The 19,616-nt window shown below is 36.8% G+C and overlaps 3 protein-coding genes and 1 long non-coding RNA gene across 10 annotated transcripts; 3 read left to right on the top strand and 1 right to left on the bottom strand.

The window, feature by feature from the left end:
• Positions 1 to 1,052: 1,052 nt before the first annotated feature.
• LOC111803293 (E3 ubiquitin-protein ligase RKP) lies at positions 1,053 to 13,613 on the top strand. Of its 6 annotated transcripts, none has more exons than XM_087127580.1 (13): positions 1,053 to 1,241; positions 1,759 to 3,419; positions 5,006 to 5,824; positions 7,910 to 8,070; positions 8,938 to 8,985; positions 9,110 to 9,248; positions 9,699 to 9,782; positions 10,768 to 11,049; positions 11,150 to 11,281; positions 11,592 to 11,791; positions 11,931 to 12,135; positions 12,294 to 12,579; positions 13,039 to 13,613. In XM_087127580.1, exons 2-13 carry the CDS (start codon positions 1,923 to 1,925, stop codon positions 13,041 to 13,043), a joined length of 3,858 nt encoding a protein of 1,285 aa, XP_086983706.1. In that variant the 5' UTR covers positions 1,053 to 1,241; positions 1,759 to 1,922; the 3' UTR covers positions 13,044 to 13,613. The 6 variants fall into 6 exon arrangements, with proteins under 6 accessions (XP_086983706.1, XP_086983703.1, XP_086983705.1 ...); XM_087127577.1 differs by having other exon boundaries at positions 12,664 to 13,613; XM_087127579.1 differs by having other exon boundaries at positions 12,294 to 12,598.
• A 912-nt stretch (positions 13,614 to 14,525) lies between these two features.
• LOC111803291 (uncharacterized) lies at positions 14,526 to 16,500 on the top strand. Of its 2 annotated transcripts, none has more exons than XM_023687626.2 (5): positions 14,526 to 14,952; positions 15,450 to 15,500; positions 15,657 to 15,790; positions 15,889 to 15,980; positions 16,072 to 16,500. In XM_023687626.2, the coding sequence occupies exons 1-5, from the start codon at positions 14,653 to 14,655 to the stop codon at positions 16,257 to 16,259; spliced, it is 765 nt and encodes a 254-aa protein (XP_023543394.2). In that variant the 5' UTR covers positions 14,526 to 14,652; the 3' UTR covers positions 16,260 to 16,500. The 2 variants fall into 2 exon arrangements, with proteins under 2 accessions (XP_023543394.2, XP_023543395.2); XM_023687627.2 differs by having other exon boundaries at positions 14,529 to 14,952; positions 16,083 to 16,500.
• A 1,009-nt stretch (positions 16,501 to 17,509) lies between these two features.
• Positions 17,510 to 18,919, top strand: LOC111803267 (stress enhanced protein 2, chloroplastic). The gene is made up of 2 exons (XM_023687596.2): positions 17,510 to 17,883; positions 18,338 to 18,919. Exons 1-2 carry the CDS (start codon positions 17,560 to 17,562, stop codon positions 18,605 to 18,607), a joined length of 594 nt encoding a protein of 197 aa, XP_023543364.2. The 5' UTR covers positions 17,510 to 17,559; the 3' UTR covers positions 18,608 to 18,919.
• Positions 17,613 to 18,419, bottom strand: LOC147790455 (uncharacterized). Its single transcript, XR_015422753.1, has 2 exons — positions 18,285 to 18,419; positions 17,613 to 17,928 (listed from the first exon to the last, which is right to left on the bottom strand). It is a non-coding gene; the product is annotated as an uncharacterized LOC147790455 (long non-coding RNA).
• Positions 18,920 to 19,616: the final 697 nt, after the last annotated feature.

Genomic DNA, 19,616 nt, shown 5'->3' with positions numbered 1-19,616 from the left:
GATGCTCATTTCTTATTCTAATTTCAAAATCCAGGATGTGGGATCTTCATTTAAAGTTCATTAGGTTGGTTTATGAATATGGACAAACACAACACATGGACGACATGCACATACAGATTCCATTATTAATATTCCAAAATTTATTTTCATTTCAGGACAGAGTACAAAGATATTAATAGTCCTTTTCCAAAAATTATTTATTATTATTATAAGAAAAAGAATGGACTACCACAATAACAGTTAAATTATTAAACAATTTTATTTTTTTAATAATTTTATTTTATTTTTTTGTTTGAGAAATGGCAAGAGTACCCGATACATCATTTTCACCGTGTATTTCATTTATAAATTTTACTGAAAAATTGCGTTGACTTCCTTTTTTTTTGTTGTGGTTGAAAATGGTATAAAATAAAAAAAAAAAAAAATCAAAATACGCGTGCTCACTACATGTCACGTAGGGGCCCAAAATTGAGGCTTCTGAATGTTCCATACACGTGGCGCTCATCTGCCCCTCCCCCATCTCTGCGGCGTTACATGCAACAAATTCTTAGCAAAAATTATTTTAGTAATATTTCGTGAAAAAGTATTAAATTCGTAGTAATTTATTAATTTATTTTACATAATTTTTCTAAATTATTTCCACTTCTTGCTTAACATAGTGAATTTTGTCCAAATTTGAAAATTGATAAAATATATCATTTCTTTTTTAAAAATGAAAAAAATTAATTAGATGAAATTGAAGGATAAAATAGCTGTTGTGCTTTTCCTAATAAAAGAACAAAATTTATCAAGGAGTCGTTTCCACCAATGCAGTTGAGCCACGTATACAATTATTCATATTCAGGTCCGGATTTAGGTTGCGAGCGATTTTAACGGCAAACGAAGGTTCGGGTTAGAAGACGTCGACGGAGGCACACAGTACGATGGCGCCCGTGACCGTGACCGTGAGTGAATTCGCGCGTGATTTTGCTGTACTGGCCACGTCATCATGGGGTACATATCGACACGTGTCATCCTTTTTTCCCATATTAGGGTTCCGAGTCGGCGTTCTCTGGTTCGAGGCAGCTGCTTTGGTTTGTCTGTGTGGTTCCCTCTCCTCCCTGGCTTTTTGGCACAAATTTTTCGCAAAATCTCTCTCTCGGTCCAATCAAATTTCCACTTCAACTACTTTGCCCCTTCTGCCATGTCTCCGCCGCCTCCACTGTTGCACCGTACCACAAATAACTGAAATCTCGTAACCTGTAAGTTTCCCTTTCTTCGTTTCTGTTTTCCCCAACTTCTTGCGTGTTTTGATTTTGTAAGTTGGACTTGGAATAGCTTGCTTGCGTTTCGTTTTTCTTGAAATTCGTGTCGTAGCGGTATGCTCTTTTTTGCTGGCAATTATAACGCGGTTTGGCAGCCATGGTGGCAATAAATTCTGCCACATCGTGATTCCGGTTACGCAGAAATGGGCACTTTCAAAGCTTCTAAAGTAGTCTTTTCGAGTTTGCGGTTCTTTCTCTTTAGTTTCAGTTATTTTGATGTCGTCCAAATCTTGGATGGATAAAGAGATGTTACACAGAATTGCATTATGTGTGCTTGTATTTGGGATATTTATGTGTAAACTGTAGCTTCGTAAGTGGTAGTTTCCGGGATCATTTGTTCAATATTTGATATTTGCCTTTTCATGAATCGAGATGTGGAATTCTACCCTTGATGCTTGGTGTTGATATTGTATTTTTTTTTTTTTCAAAAAATTAATTTAGTTAAATACTTCAGGGTCGCGGCGATGCCTGTCTTTCAGAATTTTGGGTTAGTTGGAATGGGTTAATATATTTGGAAGCCTACTAGGCTGCCCCGGATCCGTATCCTGGTTTGTGATTTTTTCATCATCATTTCCCGTCTCTGTCTGGAATTGGAATATCTAGCTTTTCTACTAGCATATGGCAGAAGACAGTCCAAGGATTGGTGGGATTTCTTCTGGATTGGCTGTTATTTTAAATGATAATGATAACAGAGGGAGTTCATCAAAAGGCCGGTGTTTTTCTTATTGTGATGAATTCAATCATCAATCTGTGGAGCGGACTCTTGAATATGTATTTGGTCTCCCCAACAAATCCATTGATTCTGTGACTAGTCCAATTGATACGGCTTTTATTCGTTCTATCATAAAGAATAGATTCTCCGAACTTGCTCATCCAATTGCTTCCTCTGGCGTGGGAAATGGCATATGTATTGTTGATAATGGCTTGGGATCCAATGTAGTCTGTATCGAGAAAGTTAGCATATGTGGTGATATCAGGATAGTTAAGCCGCCATCACTTGTAGAAAGTTTTTCGATGTTCAGCAGTGCTAGGGCTAATGCTTGTGTCTGGAGTGGAAAATGGATGTACGAAGTTGCTTTAGAAACTTCAGGCATACAACAGCTTGGATGGGCAACTCTTGCTTGCCCTTTCACTGACCACGAGGGTGTTGGTGATGCAGATGATTCCTATGCTTTTGATGGGAGAAGAGTTCGCAAATGGAATAAGGAAGCTGAGAGGTATGGTCAGTCTTGGGTTGTTGGTGATGTCATTGGATGTTGTATTGATTTGGATAGAAATGAAATCTCGTTCTATAGGAATGGCATCTCACTTGGGGTGGCATTTTCTGGGATCCGCAAAATGGGTCCTGGTATTGGATATTTTCCAGCAATATCTCTATCTCAAGGGGAGAGATGTGAAATAAATTTTGGCGCTCACCCCTTTAAATACCCTATTGATGGCTACTTCCCCCTTCAAGCACCCCCATCGGTAAACAGTTTTGCTTCCCATATGCTGAAATGCTTGTTGAAGATATTGGAAGAGAAACGTATAGAATGCCTTGAGATTAACTCTGTTGAGAAATTGAGGAGACTGAAAAGGTTTGTTTCAGTTGAAGAACTATTTCATCCTGTCTCTATTGGGATTTGTGACGAATTCTTCTCTGCACTTGAAGCTGATGCAGATGGTATTGAGTATATTGGATGGGGTCCTTTTTTGTCGTTCATGATGGAAGTGTTTGGACCACAGCCACCACACAATCACTCAAGCTTAGATAGAATTATTGATGTCCTCCTAAGATGTCAAGGCTCCCTAGCATTATTTGAGCATTTAATTAACGCCCTTTCATGTAGCTGTAAGACATCACCGCTAGTTTTAACTGAGTGCCCATATTCTGGATCCTATTCCTATCTTGCATTGGCTTGTCACATCTTCAGACGAGAAGAATTAATGGTTCTTTGGTGGAAGTCAGTTGATTTTGAATTCCTCTTCGAAGGTTTTTTATCACGGAAGAATCCAAATAAGCAGGATCTTGAGTATATGATGCCCTCGGTTTGGTGGCCTGGTTCACGTGAGGATGTGTCTCATGAAAGTAGCATGGATTTAACTACAACAGTTCTATCTGAAGCAATCAATCAGGTACTTGTTCAATTCCACCTTTTTTTTGTGGCCTTAAGAATATGTATGGTTAGTATTTATTGGCATCCATTGAGTTGAGGTGTCCTGTGTAATTGATATTGTTGTTCATGGGGGGAAAAAGTCAACCAAAGTATGCTTGTTGTACTCATACACGAGAACCAAAACTTTGAATTACTACCAAGGAAAGATGGACATCCTTGGGAAATCCCTTTCTGAAGTATTAATTAAGATATGAACTACTTGATAATTTAATTATAGCTAAACTCATCGATGGAAATATTATCAATAAAATATCTTTGTTGGTTCACGATTTCTCTTTTCAAGGGTCTTTGTTTGTATGCTTGATTTGGCCTTCGCCAAGAGTGCTAATTTTTTCAGAGCTTTGTATTTTCTTTAGTTTTTTTTTTTTTTTTTTTTTTTTTTTGACTCCTTTCAGGTGTTTGTTTCCTTCAAAATTTTGATAAACTTTCCATTTTTCACTCATTTTAGAATTTGGCTTCCTACGAACATTTGATGTATAATTAGAATTGCTTTCTTTATTAAAAAAAAAAGTATCAGTCAAATATCTCTCTCTGAAAAAGAATAAATAAATGAGGGTCCTCACTTTTGTTAAAATGAGAATTGAGAGATTCTCAACATTATGCTAAAATAATCCAGGGTCTTCACCCTTGTTAAAATAGAACCAAACTCATCAACCGTCTTTTTTCTTTTCCTTTCTCTACTAAAGCCTAAAAATTGCCGAAGTAGCATTTTAATTCATTCTCTAATGCTCTGTATAGAGGTGAATTGCTATGCTTAGTAGTTTAGTCTATTCAACTTATGTGGCGTTTTACATTGTTGGAATCACATTGGCTCGCAATCAGTTTCTCTTTAACCGGGCATGTGCCCACATGCTCTAGTGTATGGGATGGACCACAAATCACGTAGGCCACATGTGAGCCCCTGACTCATGTCCTATGGTAGTCAGATGGGCACATGTTGGCCGAACTTGAAATTCTCTCCTTCTGATATGGGTGGTGATGACTAAATGCAATCTCAAAATGACTCAAACTCTAGATCGTTCTAAGGAATGAATCCATTTGGGATATCCGTTTAGCTTAGATTTCAATTTTGAATGGAATTTCTCATGTGGATGACAGGGAAGAAGTTGGAGGCAAGGATTTTAAGGAACATGTTAAGTTGAACTTTTGCTTTCTTATTTCATTGCTCTATTGTACTGTTATGTTTGTTGCTTCGTTGCTTTATTTAACTCTTGTAGGTGTTGCTGATGTTCATGGATTTCAAGTGAAGTTAGGAATTAGGCAATGGTGAAACTGACTCATTCATCAGGCTTGCAACATATTCATGTGCAAACACGTTAAACATTTTCTTTCAAATTAATGCAATCATCTGTCACTGTTAGTTATCATCGAAATGGGTGTGTTTGGCATTATCATTTCTTGTGGTCAATATAACCTGCCTACCTCATTACTCACTGCAGAAATCCTCCTTTTGATGGCTTATCAGGAGTCATAAGATCTAAATTGAGTCAGATGCTAGCTTGGGAGATTTATTTAGTATATTTTCAAATTCTTTTTCATTTGCAGATTGAGGAGAAGCACAGAGATCTTTGCCGCTTAGTCATTCAGTTTATACCCCCCACAACATCTCCCCAGTTGCCAGGTTCAGTATTTAGAACATTTTTGCAGAACCTATTACTGAAGAACAGAGGAACTGATCATAATGCATCCCCTTCTGGAGTGCCAAGCAATTCTATTGTTGTTTCTCTATACGCTGTGATACTTCATTTTTTGTCTGAAGGATTTGGAATGGGGAGTGTTTGTGACTGGTTGAGAAGTAGTGAAAGTGATGGTCCTGATATTGGTTTTCTTCATAGAGGTGGGCAGCGCAGTTTCCCTGTCTATTTGTTCTTTAGAGATGAGTCTCATCAAACTGTCACGGCTAGGCTTGGAGGTTCATACAATCATATATCAAAATTACATCCTCCTGGGGATCAAGAAGTTGAAGTAATTCATTGGGAGGAAGGTTGCATGGATGACCATGAGACCAGAGTAACTCATTCCACCAGACAAAAGCCATGTTGCTGTTCAAGTTATGATGCTGAATGCACGAGGAGTTCAAAGGATCCTATTAAGTATGCTATCAGAAACTCTCGTGGGATTCCTATGCACGACAGATCTGCCCATGTTGCCAGTGAATGTAGTGCTGGAAATTTGAGTGATGAAATAACTGACAAACCGAGTTCAAGTGAACAATCTGATGCACAGTTTGGATATTGCCCCGTGCAGCACATGAGGATTGTACCAAGGGAGACTAATGCATCTTCAGCTACATTAAGAGAAGAAGAACTCTTAGACTTCTTGCTTCTCTTTTATCACATGGGACTTGCACCAGATTTTAAGCAGGTATTAGGCTAATGGAGACTTCTTCTTTATAAAATTGCTTGGGACGATCTCTTCTTTTTTTCCCCTCATATATAACTTTGTAATTAGATATGTGATGTATATTTTCCTTTCTAAGCTTCCTTGGGTTATCCCATCTGTTTGCCTCTCTCTTCTTTAAACACTTGACAAAAGGATCTATTCTCCTCCTTGTTGATGATTACGAGATTGTTTCCCTTCCCTTTATTCTTTCAACGCCTCCTCACTTTTCCTCTGAAAGTCCATAATCGTTCCTCAAACACACTCCATTCCCCCTTACAATATAACTGAAGATGCACCTCTTCACTTCATCATTTCATAATATTATAATTTGTGTAAACCATCCATCCTTATCCGAATCCTCCTGCACCCAGTTAGTCCATCCTTAGATCTGATCCCTTTTTCCCTTTTTTTCTTCTTTATAAGAAACGGAGAAATTTTATAAACAAAAAGGGGAATGAACAGTCCTGTCGGGTAGAGGAAACTTTGTCACAGAAGAGTACATCAAGACAGCTTTCCAATCTTTGATAATAGAAAATAAAATGTAGTTACAAAAGAACTTTTTGTGCGGGAGCACCACCACAAAGAGGTGTGCTGTACATTGCTACAGAAGTACCCTAATCGACTTTCTTATCTTCAAAATTCCTTCTGTTCTCTTTTCAAACCATCCACAAATGGGCCATTGCTGCAGAATTCCAGTTTCAAAAGAGACCCTCCAAAAGATTCCTGAACAAAGCTGTTTACCTTATCATAGAAGCGAAACATCAACCCGAACTCATTCTGCACCAAACCCCAAGCTTTTCTAGCCAAAAGAGCGGTGGAGAAAGAGGGATGGTCAAGAGTCTCTTCAGCTTGCCTACAGAAGCAACAAACTGAGGGGGAGGTAGACCAATGAGGAGATTTCCATTGAAGGTTGTCAGTTGTGTTAAGACTTATCTGATTTTCTTGAAATACTTGTGGATTAGTATTTTGGAGAGTATCCAGCTCTTGTTCTAACCACCTTGATTGCTTACATTCCAACCTAATGTGAAAGGATGATGATCTTTTTATCTCATCTAGTGGAACCTGCACTAAAAAAAGTACGAAGGAAGTACTCCTCGTATTCAAGATTCAAAATCCACTTGAATGCCTTTTGAATTGGAAATGTTTACATTTCAATGCGGAGCATTTGTTTTCTCTAAGTTTGAGTGTTGCAAGGGACTGTGAAGAAGAACCTAAGGGGTTAAGAAGTTATTAATTTAAACAATATTGATCTGATCAGTATGCATCTAGATCAGAGTGGTTGCATAAAGTTTTCGATTTGTTTAGTGGTTGGAAGTTGTGGCTTAAGGGCTTCAGAAATGACTCTGAAGATTACCTTGGGGGAAGGGTTGGGTTGTAGTATAGAGCCTACTGAATTCATTCTCCTTGATCTCTCATTTTCTATTTATATATTTCTCTACAAATATGGAGGCCTCTCTCCCTGTATAAGTTATGGTTATTTTTTATTAATTTAAAGTGGTGGTGATCAACCTACAAAAGGAGAAGGAAAAAAAAAAAAAAAAAAAAAAAAAAAAAAAAAAAAAAAAAGAAAAACCCAAAGACCAGCTGAGTAAAAATGAGCCAAAACAGCACCCTCCAAAATCAACTAACAAACCAGAAAAACCTAAAGAGGAACAAAACAATTCCTCTCAAACAACCAAAGCCTAAAAAGGACTATTAGTACTATTTTTTAAATTCTCGAGTTCAACATATGTGGGGTGGGAGATCAAATCTCAACTTTAGAGAAAGTAATATGTGCTTCTGCTTACCTTAGATTATCACTAGTTGTTTTCCTTTAAACGTAGGTTCAGTAGAAAAACAATGGTTGCTATGGTTCTCGTCCTATTGCATTTTCAATCATACCATTTTTGATTCCTAACATTGACGACCAGTTTTATGTTTCTTTTAACTGATAACACCATGCACGTGTGTGCACACTCTCACATATGAACATTATAAGAACTGTTTAATTTTCATGTGTAAACCAGTCTTTAGGTTATATATTTTAAAATGTTCTAAAATTAACTGAAGTCATTGTTTTGTTTCTAGGCATCGCATTACATGTCACATCAATCTCACTTAATAGCTCTTCTTGAAGAAACTGATAAACAGATAAGAGAACGAACTTGTAGGGAGCAAATAAAGCGCCTAAAAGAAGCTCGCAGCTCTTACAGAGATGAAGTGATCGATTGTGTAAGACATTGTGCATGGTAAGATCATCTTGATGAATCTCCAAGTGATATTGGGAACATTGGAAACTTGATTACTATGCGCTTTAATTTTTTTTTCCTTCCTTCTGAGCTCTGTCCAATCTCTAGTTAAAACAAGAGCAAGCATCTAGGTACCAGAAATGCTTACTTCGAGGAACTTCCCTCTTCCTTATCTATTGATTCTGATCGGGTTCTTCTGCAACTTGTGGTATTGTTTATATATGTAGATTAAGGTTGCCAAAGAGATTTTCTTATTCTCCCCCTTCTTAAATGAAATGTCATAAGGGCATTCTTTTACGTTGACAAAACTGAAACTAGATCTCAAGTAGGTAAATGTGATTTTCAATTTAAAATTTAATCTCAAGAATTACACTAAATACCTTTCCTTTAAAATAATGTCAGCATATATAGGGAAGTTAGGTTGTGTTCATAGTCAAACTTTCACGCACATGTCATGCACGTTCCTTCCCAGGCTCAAATAGCCCATGAATCAGTTAGTCATTTTTTCTTTCTTGTGATTTTGATCTTATGTTATGGTACAACGCATTTATCAGTTCAATTTTTGTTGGGTCTTTCCAAGAGAATTTCATTTATTTTGTGGAAATATTATTGGAAGAGATGGGAGTAGAGGGATTTTGCAGTTTTCACTTTTCAGTAGGTTATTGAGGACAAATTAGAGAATTAGGATGTGGTTGGAACAAAATTATATTTCTTTTCGTTGGTCTGATAATGTGAAGAATGAAGATTATATTATTTTTACCTCATACTCTAGATCAATTTTTATCGGTTTATAATTTTTGTTGCCCCCATCTTGGAAGGATTGTCTCAATTTTGTCCTAATGTATATCTCGTTTTCTGTAAGTTCAGTAAGTGTATGATACAAACAGATGCGTGTATAGTGAAAAGGGAGAAAAGGTAGCTTGATTTGTAGTTATTTTTTATATGAGCCTATGATTATTAAGCTTCATTTTACCCAGTTTGTCTTTTATAACATATATTGATTTCTTGTACTTATACTGTTGTCTGTTTTTCATTATAGGAACCGCATTTCTTTGCTTTCCCAGTGGAAGCAAAGAGGAATGTATGCAATGTGCATGTGGGCTGTTCAGCTGCTTCTTGTTCTTAGCAAAATGGATTCAATGTTTATTTTTGTCCCTGAGTTTTATGTTGAAGCGCTGGTAAATCACCTAATCCATAATGTTTTGAAATAACGAGGAGTATGCCTGTTCCTACCTTCCGTATATCTTATGTCCCAGTATGCCATATCAAAAGTTATTGCTTCGGTTAAGATCTACGTTTTAAGTTTGGATAAGATGCGCATTTTTGCAAATTTGTTTACCTTGGGTTTTTAAGTGTTTGTTGTTTCTAAGGTGCTTCCTTATGTGTCATAATGTTTCTAATCGTCAAGTTACTTCAAATAGCCAAAACATTTTAATTTTCAACAATATTTCACTATAGATTTAAAGGATTTGGGAACACTTCAATACGTTTCTAAAAAGCACGTGATAGATATGTTTTTTTAGAACTGCTAGTAGAGGAAGTACATTATTTAAAGTACTACTGATTGAAGTGTTCCTTGACTAGCTCTCACCACTTTTTATTATGCTTGTTGTTCTGTTTCTTTACAGGTTGACTGCTTTCACGTGTTACGTAAGGGAGATCCTCCATTTGTGCCCTCTACTATATTTCTCAAGCAAGGGCTTGCTTCATTCGTATGTATTATTTTTCCCATTTTCTTAAATCCCTACTGGGTAATTTTCTTTAAGTGCAACTTGTAAAACAAAATGTTACATCTTTACTGTTTAAATGGATTTCAAAATTGATAATGAAGATTACATGAAAAGTATTTATCTTATTTAGCAACAAAATGGATATTATGTCTCATGTCATCACATTATTCTTTCGACACATTTCGTTTTTTACCTTCCTCCCCCAGATTACATGAAAAGTGTCATGTCTGCCGGTCACTGATTTTCTACCATTTTCTTTGTCCATTATTTGATCTCTCCCTTTCTTCACTCGCTCTGCTTAGATATGTCAATTTCTTTCTCACCAATCTTAAGTTTGCAATAGATGGTCAAATCAAGGATATATCGATTCGTCATTATACAACTGATCGAATTTGATGAAACTTTCGAGCCCATTATATTTACCAATGGTGTCAAATCACCTTGCGCTGTTATTATTTGTGCAATTCTGGTGCAATTGGATTTTCACGTGTTTCACATGAACTACCTTTGTAGTTTACTTTTTATGAAATATTTCATAATTTTCTTTCTGGATGTATACTTCATCTCGTCTTTTGAGGCCTCCCTTCGGGGAGAATGGTAAAATTTTGTGGCAGACTGGCTTCTTTGTAGTTTTATTGGGATTTTAGTTGGAAAGTAGCAATAGAATTTTTAGAGAGAGGAAGAGATCGGATGAGGTGAGGAAGTTTGGGAGTTGACTAGGTTTAACGTCTGCATCACCCGCTAGATCTTTTTGTATGACCTTGTTCTTGTTCTTTTGAATTGGAGTCTTGTGTAGTTAGGGTCAGACTCCCTTTTTTGTTGGAGTTTTGTACCCTTGTATATGCCTTCAACTTTTTCCAATAAAAGTGCAGTTTCCTACACAACCACCCAAGGATATCTTATATATTCTTTCTGATATAACCAATCAACAGTCCATAATAAATCTGTATGGTTTCCTATTGACCAGGTGACATTTGTAGTTACTCACTTCAATGACCCAAGGATATCAAGTGCAGATCTAAAAGATCTGCTTCTTCAGTCCATATCAGTTCTTGTTCAGTACAAAGAATATTTGGTCACGTTTGAGAGTAACGAGGCAGCTACGCAGAAGTTGCCAAAGTCATTGCTATTAGCATTTGATAACAGATCCTGGATTCCTGTGACAAACATTCTGCTGCGACTATTCAAAGGTTCTGGCTTTGGTTCTTCAAAACATGGAGAATCATCGTCATCATCTATAATATTTCAGGTAAAATTATCTTTCCTTTCCTTTTTACTACAAGTCCTACTTTTTGCAGTTTCTCTCACCGTCAGTTTGATTCTTCATTCTGCCCTCTTGCTCTATGAAGACACTACTACGAGAGGCATGTGTCACGGATGAAGGCGTGTTCTCACCTTTTCTTAATCGTTTATTCAATACTCTTAGCTGGACTATGACTGAATTCTCAGTTTCAATTCGAGAAATGCAAGAAAAATACCAGGTATAAATATCTTCTCTTCAACATTGTAACAATCCTATTCCATTTTTCTGCCTATAAACGTATTTGCATTAAGAATAGTTCACATCCCATGTATTAATTGCTTGGAATGAAAAGCTGATTCACGTGAGAAAGAGGTCCTGAAATTAGCCCGAAGTGTGCTATATACCTTTTTTCATTATTTAATCACGTAGCTGCTGAAGAAAACTATGCCATTGAAGTAGATAGACTTTTTTTTTTTTAATTATTAATTAGTTAGGGCATCATATTGCTTATTATCATCATTGTAATTGTCATATTAACTCTCTTGCAGGTACTAGATTCTCAACAAAGAAAATGCAATGTCATATTTGATCTTTCATGCAATCTTGCAAGGGTTTTGGAATTCTTTACACGGGAAATCCCTCAAGCATTCCTGTTGGGATCTGATACAAACCTCAGAAGGTTGACTGAGTTAGTACTTTTTGTACTGAATCATGTAACTTCAGCAGCAGATGCGGAATTCTTCGACTTGTAAGTTTTGGATTAGTTGGAGTAGATTTTGCCTTTTTTTTTTTGTACATTGTTGACAATTGAGGAATATTTAAATGATTGCATAGCTACACTTGAAATCATTAGGGGCATGCATATAAATTTTCAATATTATTTGCAGGTCACTTAGGCGTAATGGACAATCTTTAGAGAAAATAAACAGAGGCATGATATTGGCTCCTCTTGTTGGCATCATCTTGAATCTGTGGGATGCTAGTGCAGAGCTGGAGTACAAAGAATATAATGACGTTGTTGGTATTTTCGCTAGCATGGAATGTCTAAATACGGTGAACTGTGGATTTCGTCTTCTGTTGGATTACAACTGGGTTAGCCCTCTCCCCCTCTCTCTCTCTCTCTCCCTATATATATATATGTTTATTTAATCCTTCTGTGTTTGTGTGTCTTTGTGTTTTGTGCAGACATCTGATTGAATGAAAGTTTTTTTTCTACTACATAAACTAACTCTTATCGGTGATTTTTACAGGCTGGTTTCTTTAGAGGTGATGGTTATATTGTAAAACTTGAACGGCTGGAGAACTTTTTAAGTCTTCTTCTTTATCGGATGGAGTCTTTAGCTCTTGATAACTCCACATTCAGTGATCAAACAGATGCTAATGATAGCATATGCTGCATCTGTTATGCAAGTGAAGCTAATGCATGTTTTAAACCCTGCTCTCACCGATCGTGCTATGGTTGTATTTCCAGGCATCTTTTGAATTGTCAGAGATGTTTCTTTTGCAACGTAGCTGTGGAGGACGTTATCAGGGCTGGTACTAATTAGACATTTTAGTAAGTACTTATGTTTCATACTATTGAAAAAAGAAAATAAGACAGCACCAATTTTGGTGGTGCAGACCTAGCAACCAATGAACTCATGTCTTAATAGACGCAAGCTGATACACAGATGAGGTTTATCAGAGGAGGCAATTATTCAATTAATTATTATTACTTTTTGGTCCTCTTTATTTTCGTTTTTTTTTTTGGGGGAGGGGGGGGGGGGGGGGGGGGGTTGGTAGTAGAAATATAGTTGTATAGGTGTACCAAAGCATATTTGGTTGGGGAAAATATTTTATAGCATGGAGCATGGTTAGGGAATTTTGTAGTAAGTTTGAGGGGAAATATTCTGTATATATGAGATGTAAATACCAAGGAAAATACTTGTTGACTCCCCTTTCTCTCTCTATCAATTTCTCTGACATAGTGAATCATTGTATTTTGTTTAATCATAGCATAACTATCCATAGAGATCCATTGCTCGAATGGAGCTTCTCTCTTGGTGTTTCTCAAAGGATCTTCCTCTGATAGTCAATCAAGGAATTTTAAATGAGAGTAGGAAGAACAAGATGAAGGTCAGCTTCCATCACATTCTTACCTGTCTTCTGCTTCCAGAGCTAAAAGGGAAGGTGTGGGACAGACTGCTCCAGAAGCCAGGTCCTCTTACGCTGCTTGCACAAATTGATTTGCTGTTCTGATGAGGGTTGTCATGCTCGTTCTCTTCTTACTGGTAAAGTAACTGTCATCAACTTCAAGCTAGAGCTACAAGTTAGGAAGTTATAATGTCTCCAGGAGAAAGATAGATCCAATAAAGGAAGTATTGTGGGCAGAGAAACAAGGCAAGTGTGCCTCTTGAAGAGTTGGCCAATGAGAGTGTGGGATAAATACAAGTGAGTTTTCTTTCAGATCTCAGTGTAAATACGTTTCGTTAGTAAAAGCTTTCTTCGTGCACCATTATGATGAGTGCAAAATAATTCCTTGTGAATAGGGAACTCATGTTTTAATGATTATTGAAGTGAATTTAGAGATATATATGCTTATTTAGCTTTATATCCTGCATTTTGGAGTAACCAGTGGCCATTTGAGAGGGAACATTGGCATTCGTTCCTGATGGAAAATGATTGCAGATCCCTCTCTTTAACAAGTGAATACATTTTGTAGCTTGTTGAGATCTTTTTTGCCCTACTTGTGGATTACAAGCAACTGCGTAAGATGTGTAAAAGTGTGTATTTTTAAGTTTAGGAATAAGATTACAAGGCTGGCGTCTGGATTGTTTAGTAGCATAAGGTTTGCCCAAAAATGAGGGGTAAGATCCCGAGATGTTTAATCTCCTTGAACGTTATGTACTTATAGATCTCTTTGATGAAAATTTATTGAATGGCATGATTCAAGAGACGTGAGATAAGGTCGTGAGTTGAAGAGTTTGGAAAGATTAGGAGTCTCGTTTGAAAGTTTCCTTTAAATGTTTTAAAATGGTATTGATGTGCAAATTTGTTTTCGAAGCACTTAAAAAGTTCTTTCGAATATGTCTTAGATTCATAGTTGAATGGGTATTTGGTCGGTTGATATTTGGAGCTTGTTGAGATAACTTTTCGAATATGTCTTAGATTCATAGTTGAATGGGTATTTGGTCGGTTGATATTTGGAGCTTGTTGAGATAACTTTGTCTTGTTGAGTATTCACGTGCAGGTGTACATGCAATCTGTTTGTGTTTGACTTTTTTATATTCAACCAAGACGAGTGATTGACTTTTTGATATTCAACCTAGACGAGTGATGAAAATCTAATCTTTCAAACATATAATATATTATATTACATATTTATAAAGTTCAATACTTATTAGTGCCACCAGATGAGTTGTGCTTTTAATTGAAAAAAAAAAAAAAAAAAAAAAAAAAAAAAGCATTTATGGACTAAAATTAGCTTTTATTTGTAGATATTTCGGCTCTGGGCCTTGAGGGCTACAGGAAGCCGGTCTCTTAGCAGGCCCAAAAATCTTCACTTCCTCTCGGCTATGCCCCAATTTCCGAGCTCGGGGATCGCTTTGCAGCACTAGAACGGTAGAAGCAATGTTCCGAGCTTTGGAACTATCGCCGCCGTGCCCGGCGGCGGCGAAGCATAGTCTCGTTCACGCACGGACAAGTGACGTTAAACTTCGCCGACCACAACCTAACAATCTCAGGCTACCGAATCGTCGATTTTCTTTGCTTTCTGTGCGAGCACAATCGCTATCGTCATCGCCGTCTGATCCATCGACTTCATTGCGTTATACGGAAACTGTTGGACATTCTTCTCCGGCATTTGTTCAATTCTCTCAGTGCACACTAACTCAACGCCACATCCTTGTTCTTAATGTCGTTGCCTGCGCGGTAATCCGACCTCTTTTAATTTCTCTCACTGAGAATCTGAGTTCGTAAGGGCTTTTTTGGATGCGCTTAGTCTAATAGATTTGGTTTACGTGTTGAATGTTATTGAAAGCATGTGCAATGTGTCATTCCTAGCAACACAACCTACACCTTTCCCCCGTCCCTCCAAAATTTGCGATTGCTTTCCCTTTTGACGCAATTGACATACTTGAGAATTTCTATTTACGTATTTTCTGCGCTAATAGTTGGAAATATGCGAGTAATTACATTATTTTGTTGGTTTTTTTCTAACTTGCAACGCTTGTTGTCTGATATTGGGGCCTTTTAGTTCAAATGATGCCGAAATTCTGCTAAAATTCGTAGTTATTACTGTGAGTAATTCGACGTTTGGACTTCTGTGTAAAGCAGTTGAAATCTTTTTTGGCTTGTACTTTTCTTGGTGATTGGGAAGTGTGGCAATATGGTTTAGCTGATAACTACGCATTTTCACATCTTTGTAGACGGCTATTGCTGCAACCTGGCTCTTTTGTTCTGCAATTCCCACTCTTCTGGTTTGTATTCTCCAACTTTGATTACGACGAATGTTGTCAATTTAAAGTGATGCATCATATGGGCATGGCTATATTTCCTGTGTCTTAGCATCCATATGCCATTCTTCCAATGCTTCAAACTGATAACCTGTTGCCCCCAATGTTTTCATGTCGAAGGCATTCAAGAGAGCAGCCGAATCATTAGAGAAGCTCATGGATGTCACAAGGGAGGAACTTCCAGGCACTATGGCAGCCATTCGGTTATCTGGCATGGAAATTAGTGATCTGACCATGGAGCTCAGTGATCTTGGGTTTGACATCAGATTTTGAACTCTTTTGTTTACCTAGTAACTATTTACATATGTTGCAAAGAACAAGACACAAGGCTGAATTGTGGCATCCTTTGCAGCCAGGATATCACCCAAGGTGTGAGAAGTTCCACTAGAGCTGTTCGAGTAGCAGAAGAGAGATTGCGTAGCTTGACAAACATGACTCCAACAGGTTCCCTTACGATTTCCTTGCATCTTATTTGAACAAAAGGGAGGAGGGTATTATTGAATGTTGAGCAATGAATTCGTTTTTACTTGATTAGCCAAAGTGCAGGAAATGACAGTAGCCAATCTGGGAGTGGAGACAGCAGAGCCGGTTCTGGCTAAACGGGCAAGAGACATCAAGGAGGGGATTGTGAAAGGCCGTTCCATCTTTCAATTATTTCTCTCCCTCACAAGGTTCTCTCGACTCGCCTTGAATCATTTTAGCAAACGAGGTAAGAAGAATTAGAGTACAAAGTTGAAGATATCAGTGGGAGCAAACTTAAATTTTGATGGCTGTAAGTAATTTCCTTTAATGGTTTTGAGTTGACAAGTTCACAAGAATTGATCTCAAGGTTTTAGCTTGTGATAGCATCGAGTGTCTTAAAATTTGACTGACCACCTCTTCTTAAGAGATTAGAATCCAAACGATGCAAGAAAAAAAGAAAAAAAAAAAAAAAAAAACAATAAGGCCATCCCAAACTTAAGTTTAGATCCACCAACCGCTAAAGCTCTAGCAAGTTAGCATTAGAAGAAGGCGTTTACAGAAGTTCAGTAATGTCAATTTTCTTATAGAAGACCTACTGAAGTGTAAAGAATGAAAGAATTTGGTCTTTCACTGCACATTAAATTCCCATAGTAGTAGGGAAAGTTTTAGTGATTGAGATGATGAGAAGTAGCGAGGTGGTGATCAGATTATCAATCTTTGTAACGGTAGTAAGTGTTTTATCTTATCGATGAATAGTTGCTGTCTAACTTGTTAAAAATTATGATTTTGAACGAGAGGTCAAAGATTCAAAATTTATTACTTAACATTGAGAGTGAAATACAATTGAAAATGTTTTAAGGTAAAAGATGACTAATCGACGAGAATATCCTTGACAAATGTTTTCAATATTTATGCAAAATTTGAAAACTAAAATTTTGCTTGAGAACCATTTATTTTTTAAATTGTTTGTTTCTAAGTATCAGTTTACAAAAGCTACTTATTTATTTTGTGTTGTTGGGTTTAGGGTTTACAAATAAAAACAAAGTTTTGAAAAAAACCCAATTTCAAAAAATTTATTTTTATTTTTAGAACTCAGCTGAGAAATCAAATAAAATTTATGATTAAGAAATTATAAGAAAATGTGTAGCGTTTTTCCAAAATTAAAATGATTATCAAACCTAACATAAAAGAATAATTTATTTAAATTTAATTAAAAATATTTAATATATATATATATATATTTTTAACTCTATATCTAAATTGGAAAAACTACATTATATATATATCAGATTTAAAAATTTACCGATCCTATTAATTACTGAATCGAAATTGGAAATGCGGGCAGGGAGGGCAGGGCAGGGCAGGGAGGGCAGGGCAGGGAGGGCAGGGTGCCTCACCTCACCTAGCTGAAAACTGCGTGAGCGTACAAAAAAGGCTCCACGTCCCATCCTCCCATCACCTCCAACGTGTACTCTAAATCCACCATTCTCAGATTCTTCTTTTCCACTGCTCGTTCTTCCATTCTCTCCCATCTTCAATCGCACTACGCACGCCCTCTTCCATGGCTTCCTCGCCACGCTCTATTCACTGCCAGTTGCGCTCCTCCTTGCCCGACGTCCCGCCAAGATCGCCTCCCGCTTCCGTTTCGCTTCCGAAACTTAAGTCCGCCGATTCGGATTCCCCGAAGATCCTTCTACAGCCTCGTTTGTGCACTTTGAGATCCTTTGGATCCGATCCGGTTGTTCCTATTAAGGCTAAGAGAGTAGCCGCTGGAGATGCTTCAGACGACGACGACGTTTCTCGGTTCTTCGCGACTCTGTCTGAGTACATAGAGAGTTCGAAGGATAGCCATGAGTTCGAGATCATCTCCGGCCGCCTCGCCATGGTGAGTTTCCTGTCTTATCTCGTGATCATACTTCATTTTCATATACTTCAAAAAAAAAAAAAAAAAAAAAAAAAAAAAAAAAAAAAAAAATTAGAAATAGCTAAATAGAAGTAAGGTGCGTTGGTACGATATTATGAGCATAAAGATCGGGTGCTTTCCTTTGTGATTCTCCAAAAGTCCTCGTACCAATAGAGAGTATATTTCTTGATTATAAACTCATGATCATTCCCTAAATTAGCAGTAACTTTCATACAACAACACTGTGAAATATCTTTTTGAACTGAAACAACTCTTGGGTAGTAGCTGTGAATAGTATTCTTGATCTAGCCAATGAAATATGTCGAAGTTGTTGATTAATTACGCGGTGATAAAAGCATTGTAAAATTCGTCAAATAAAATACCTAAAATTCCTTCTGCGCGAGGCAATGTCTTCTCAGATTCCAATTGTTTGCAGATTGTGTTTGCGGCGACCGTAACAATGGAGGTGGTGACGGGAAATTCAGTATTCAGGAAGATGGATTTGGAGGGGATTGAGGAAGCAGCAGGAGTTTGTTTGGGAGCTGTTACTCTAGCAACCATTTTTGCATTCTCCTCCAACGCTCGAAACAGAGTAGGTCGAATCTTCAGCATCAGCTGCAACACCTTCATTGATTCGCTTATTGACCAGATCGTCGACGGCCTTTTCTACGAAAACGATCCCAGTGACTTGTACGATGACAATTGAATGCTCCGGCGGAATCAAAGATATGTAAGTATGCATATATATATATATATATAAATACAGTGTAAGTATATGAATTTATAGCTTCATATGAAGGATTTTCTCTGATCAAGTGACCAGAATCGGAAATAGTTGAAGTTTCATGATTGAAGAAGTGTCACTTGATTAGATGAAATTTAGTAAAGATGGGTTTTAATGCATAAAATTTAGTAATACAAATATTTGGTATTTAGGAAAAATGTGTTGGAGATCATGCAATGGACACCATCAGATATAGAGAATATATTATATAATTGTCGTTTTGGTTTATTTAAATTTGTTGGCTGTGATTGTGTCTATTTTGATATGATATTATAGTAATATAGCAAAGAAAACTTTATTTTAGGTCAAAAAAGTTTTAATTCCATATGTTGTTGAATTAAAAATAAAATTAAAAAAAAATTAATCACGAGAGATTTGTTTGCATGGTTGCGTTTAGATGTAAGGTTTCAATTTAAGAATTCCAAGAATGTTCTTAGAATTTTTTGAAAAAATATTTTAATCAACCAAAATTATTTTGCTTTAAAAAACAAATTTAAAATACTATTGAGATATTTGAATCTCATTTCGTTTTTTTTATTATTTTTATTTTTTTTGATAAATCTGAAAAATGGTTTGGAGTTGATACGGATTTATTATCAAACAATGCTAAAGAAAAACTAACCCGACCGACTTCTCCATTGAAGAGAGAATGTGCAGAACCGAGGTATGAATACTTTGTCAGAGTTAAGACTAACATCGAAAGGAAAGGAGGACATAACACATAACATAACATAACTCAATAATCGATGTCTGTGCATATTGGTAGCGGGCAAACTAAATGAAAGGCCGTAGAATTGTTGAGCTGCCCCCATTTTGTCAGTACCCATTTATGTTGGTAGATAATGATCTCAATTCATGGCCTACCCACTAAGAAATGGTGCATTTCTAACCTTTATTAAGTTCATGAAATTGTTCTTTATGACAGAAAGAA

Source organism: Cucurbita pepo, chromosome 10 (assembly GCF_057944985.1).
Source record: "Cucurbita pepo subsp. pepo isolate OVF chromosome 10, ASM5794498v1, whole genome shotgun sequence".
Lineage (NCBI taxonomy): Eukaryota > Viridiplantae > Streptophyta > Magnoliopsida > Cucurbitales > Cucurbitaceae > Cucurbita > Cucurbita pepo.
This window is presented reverse-complemented; position numbering and strand designations above follow the sequence as displayed.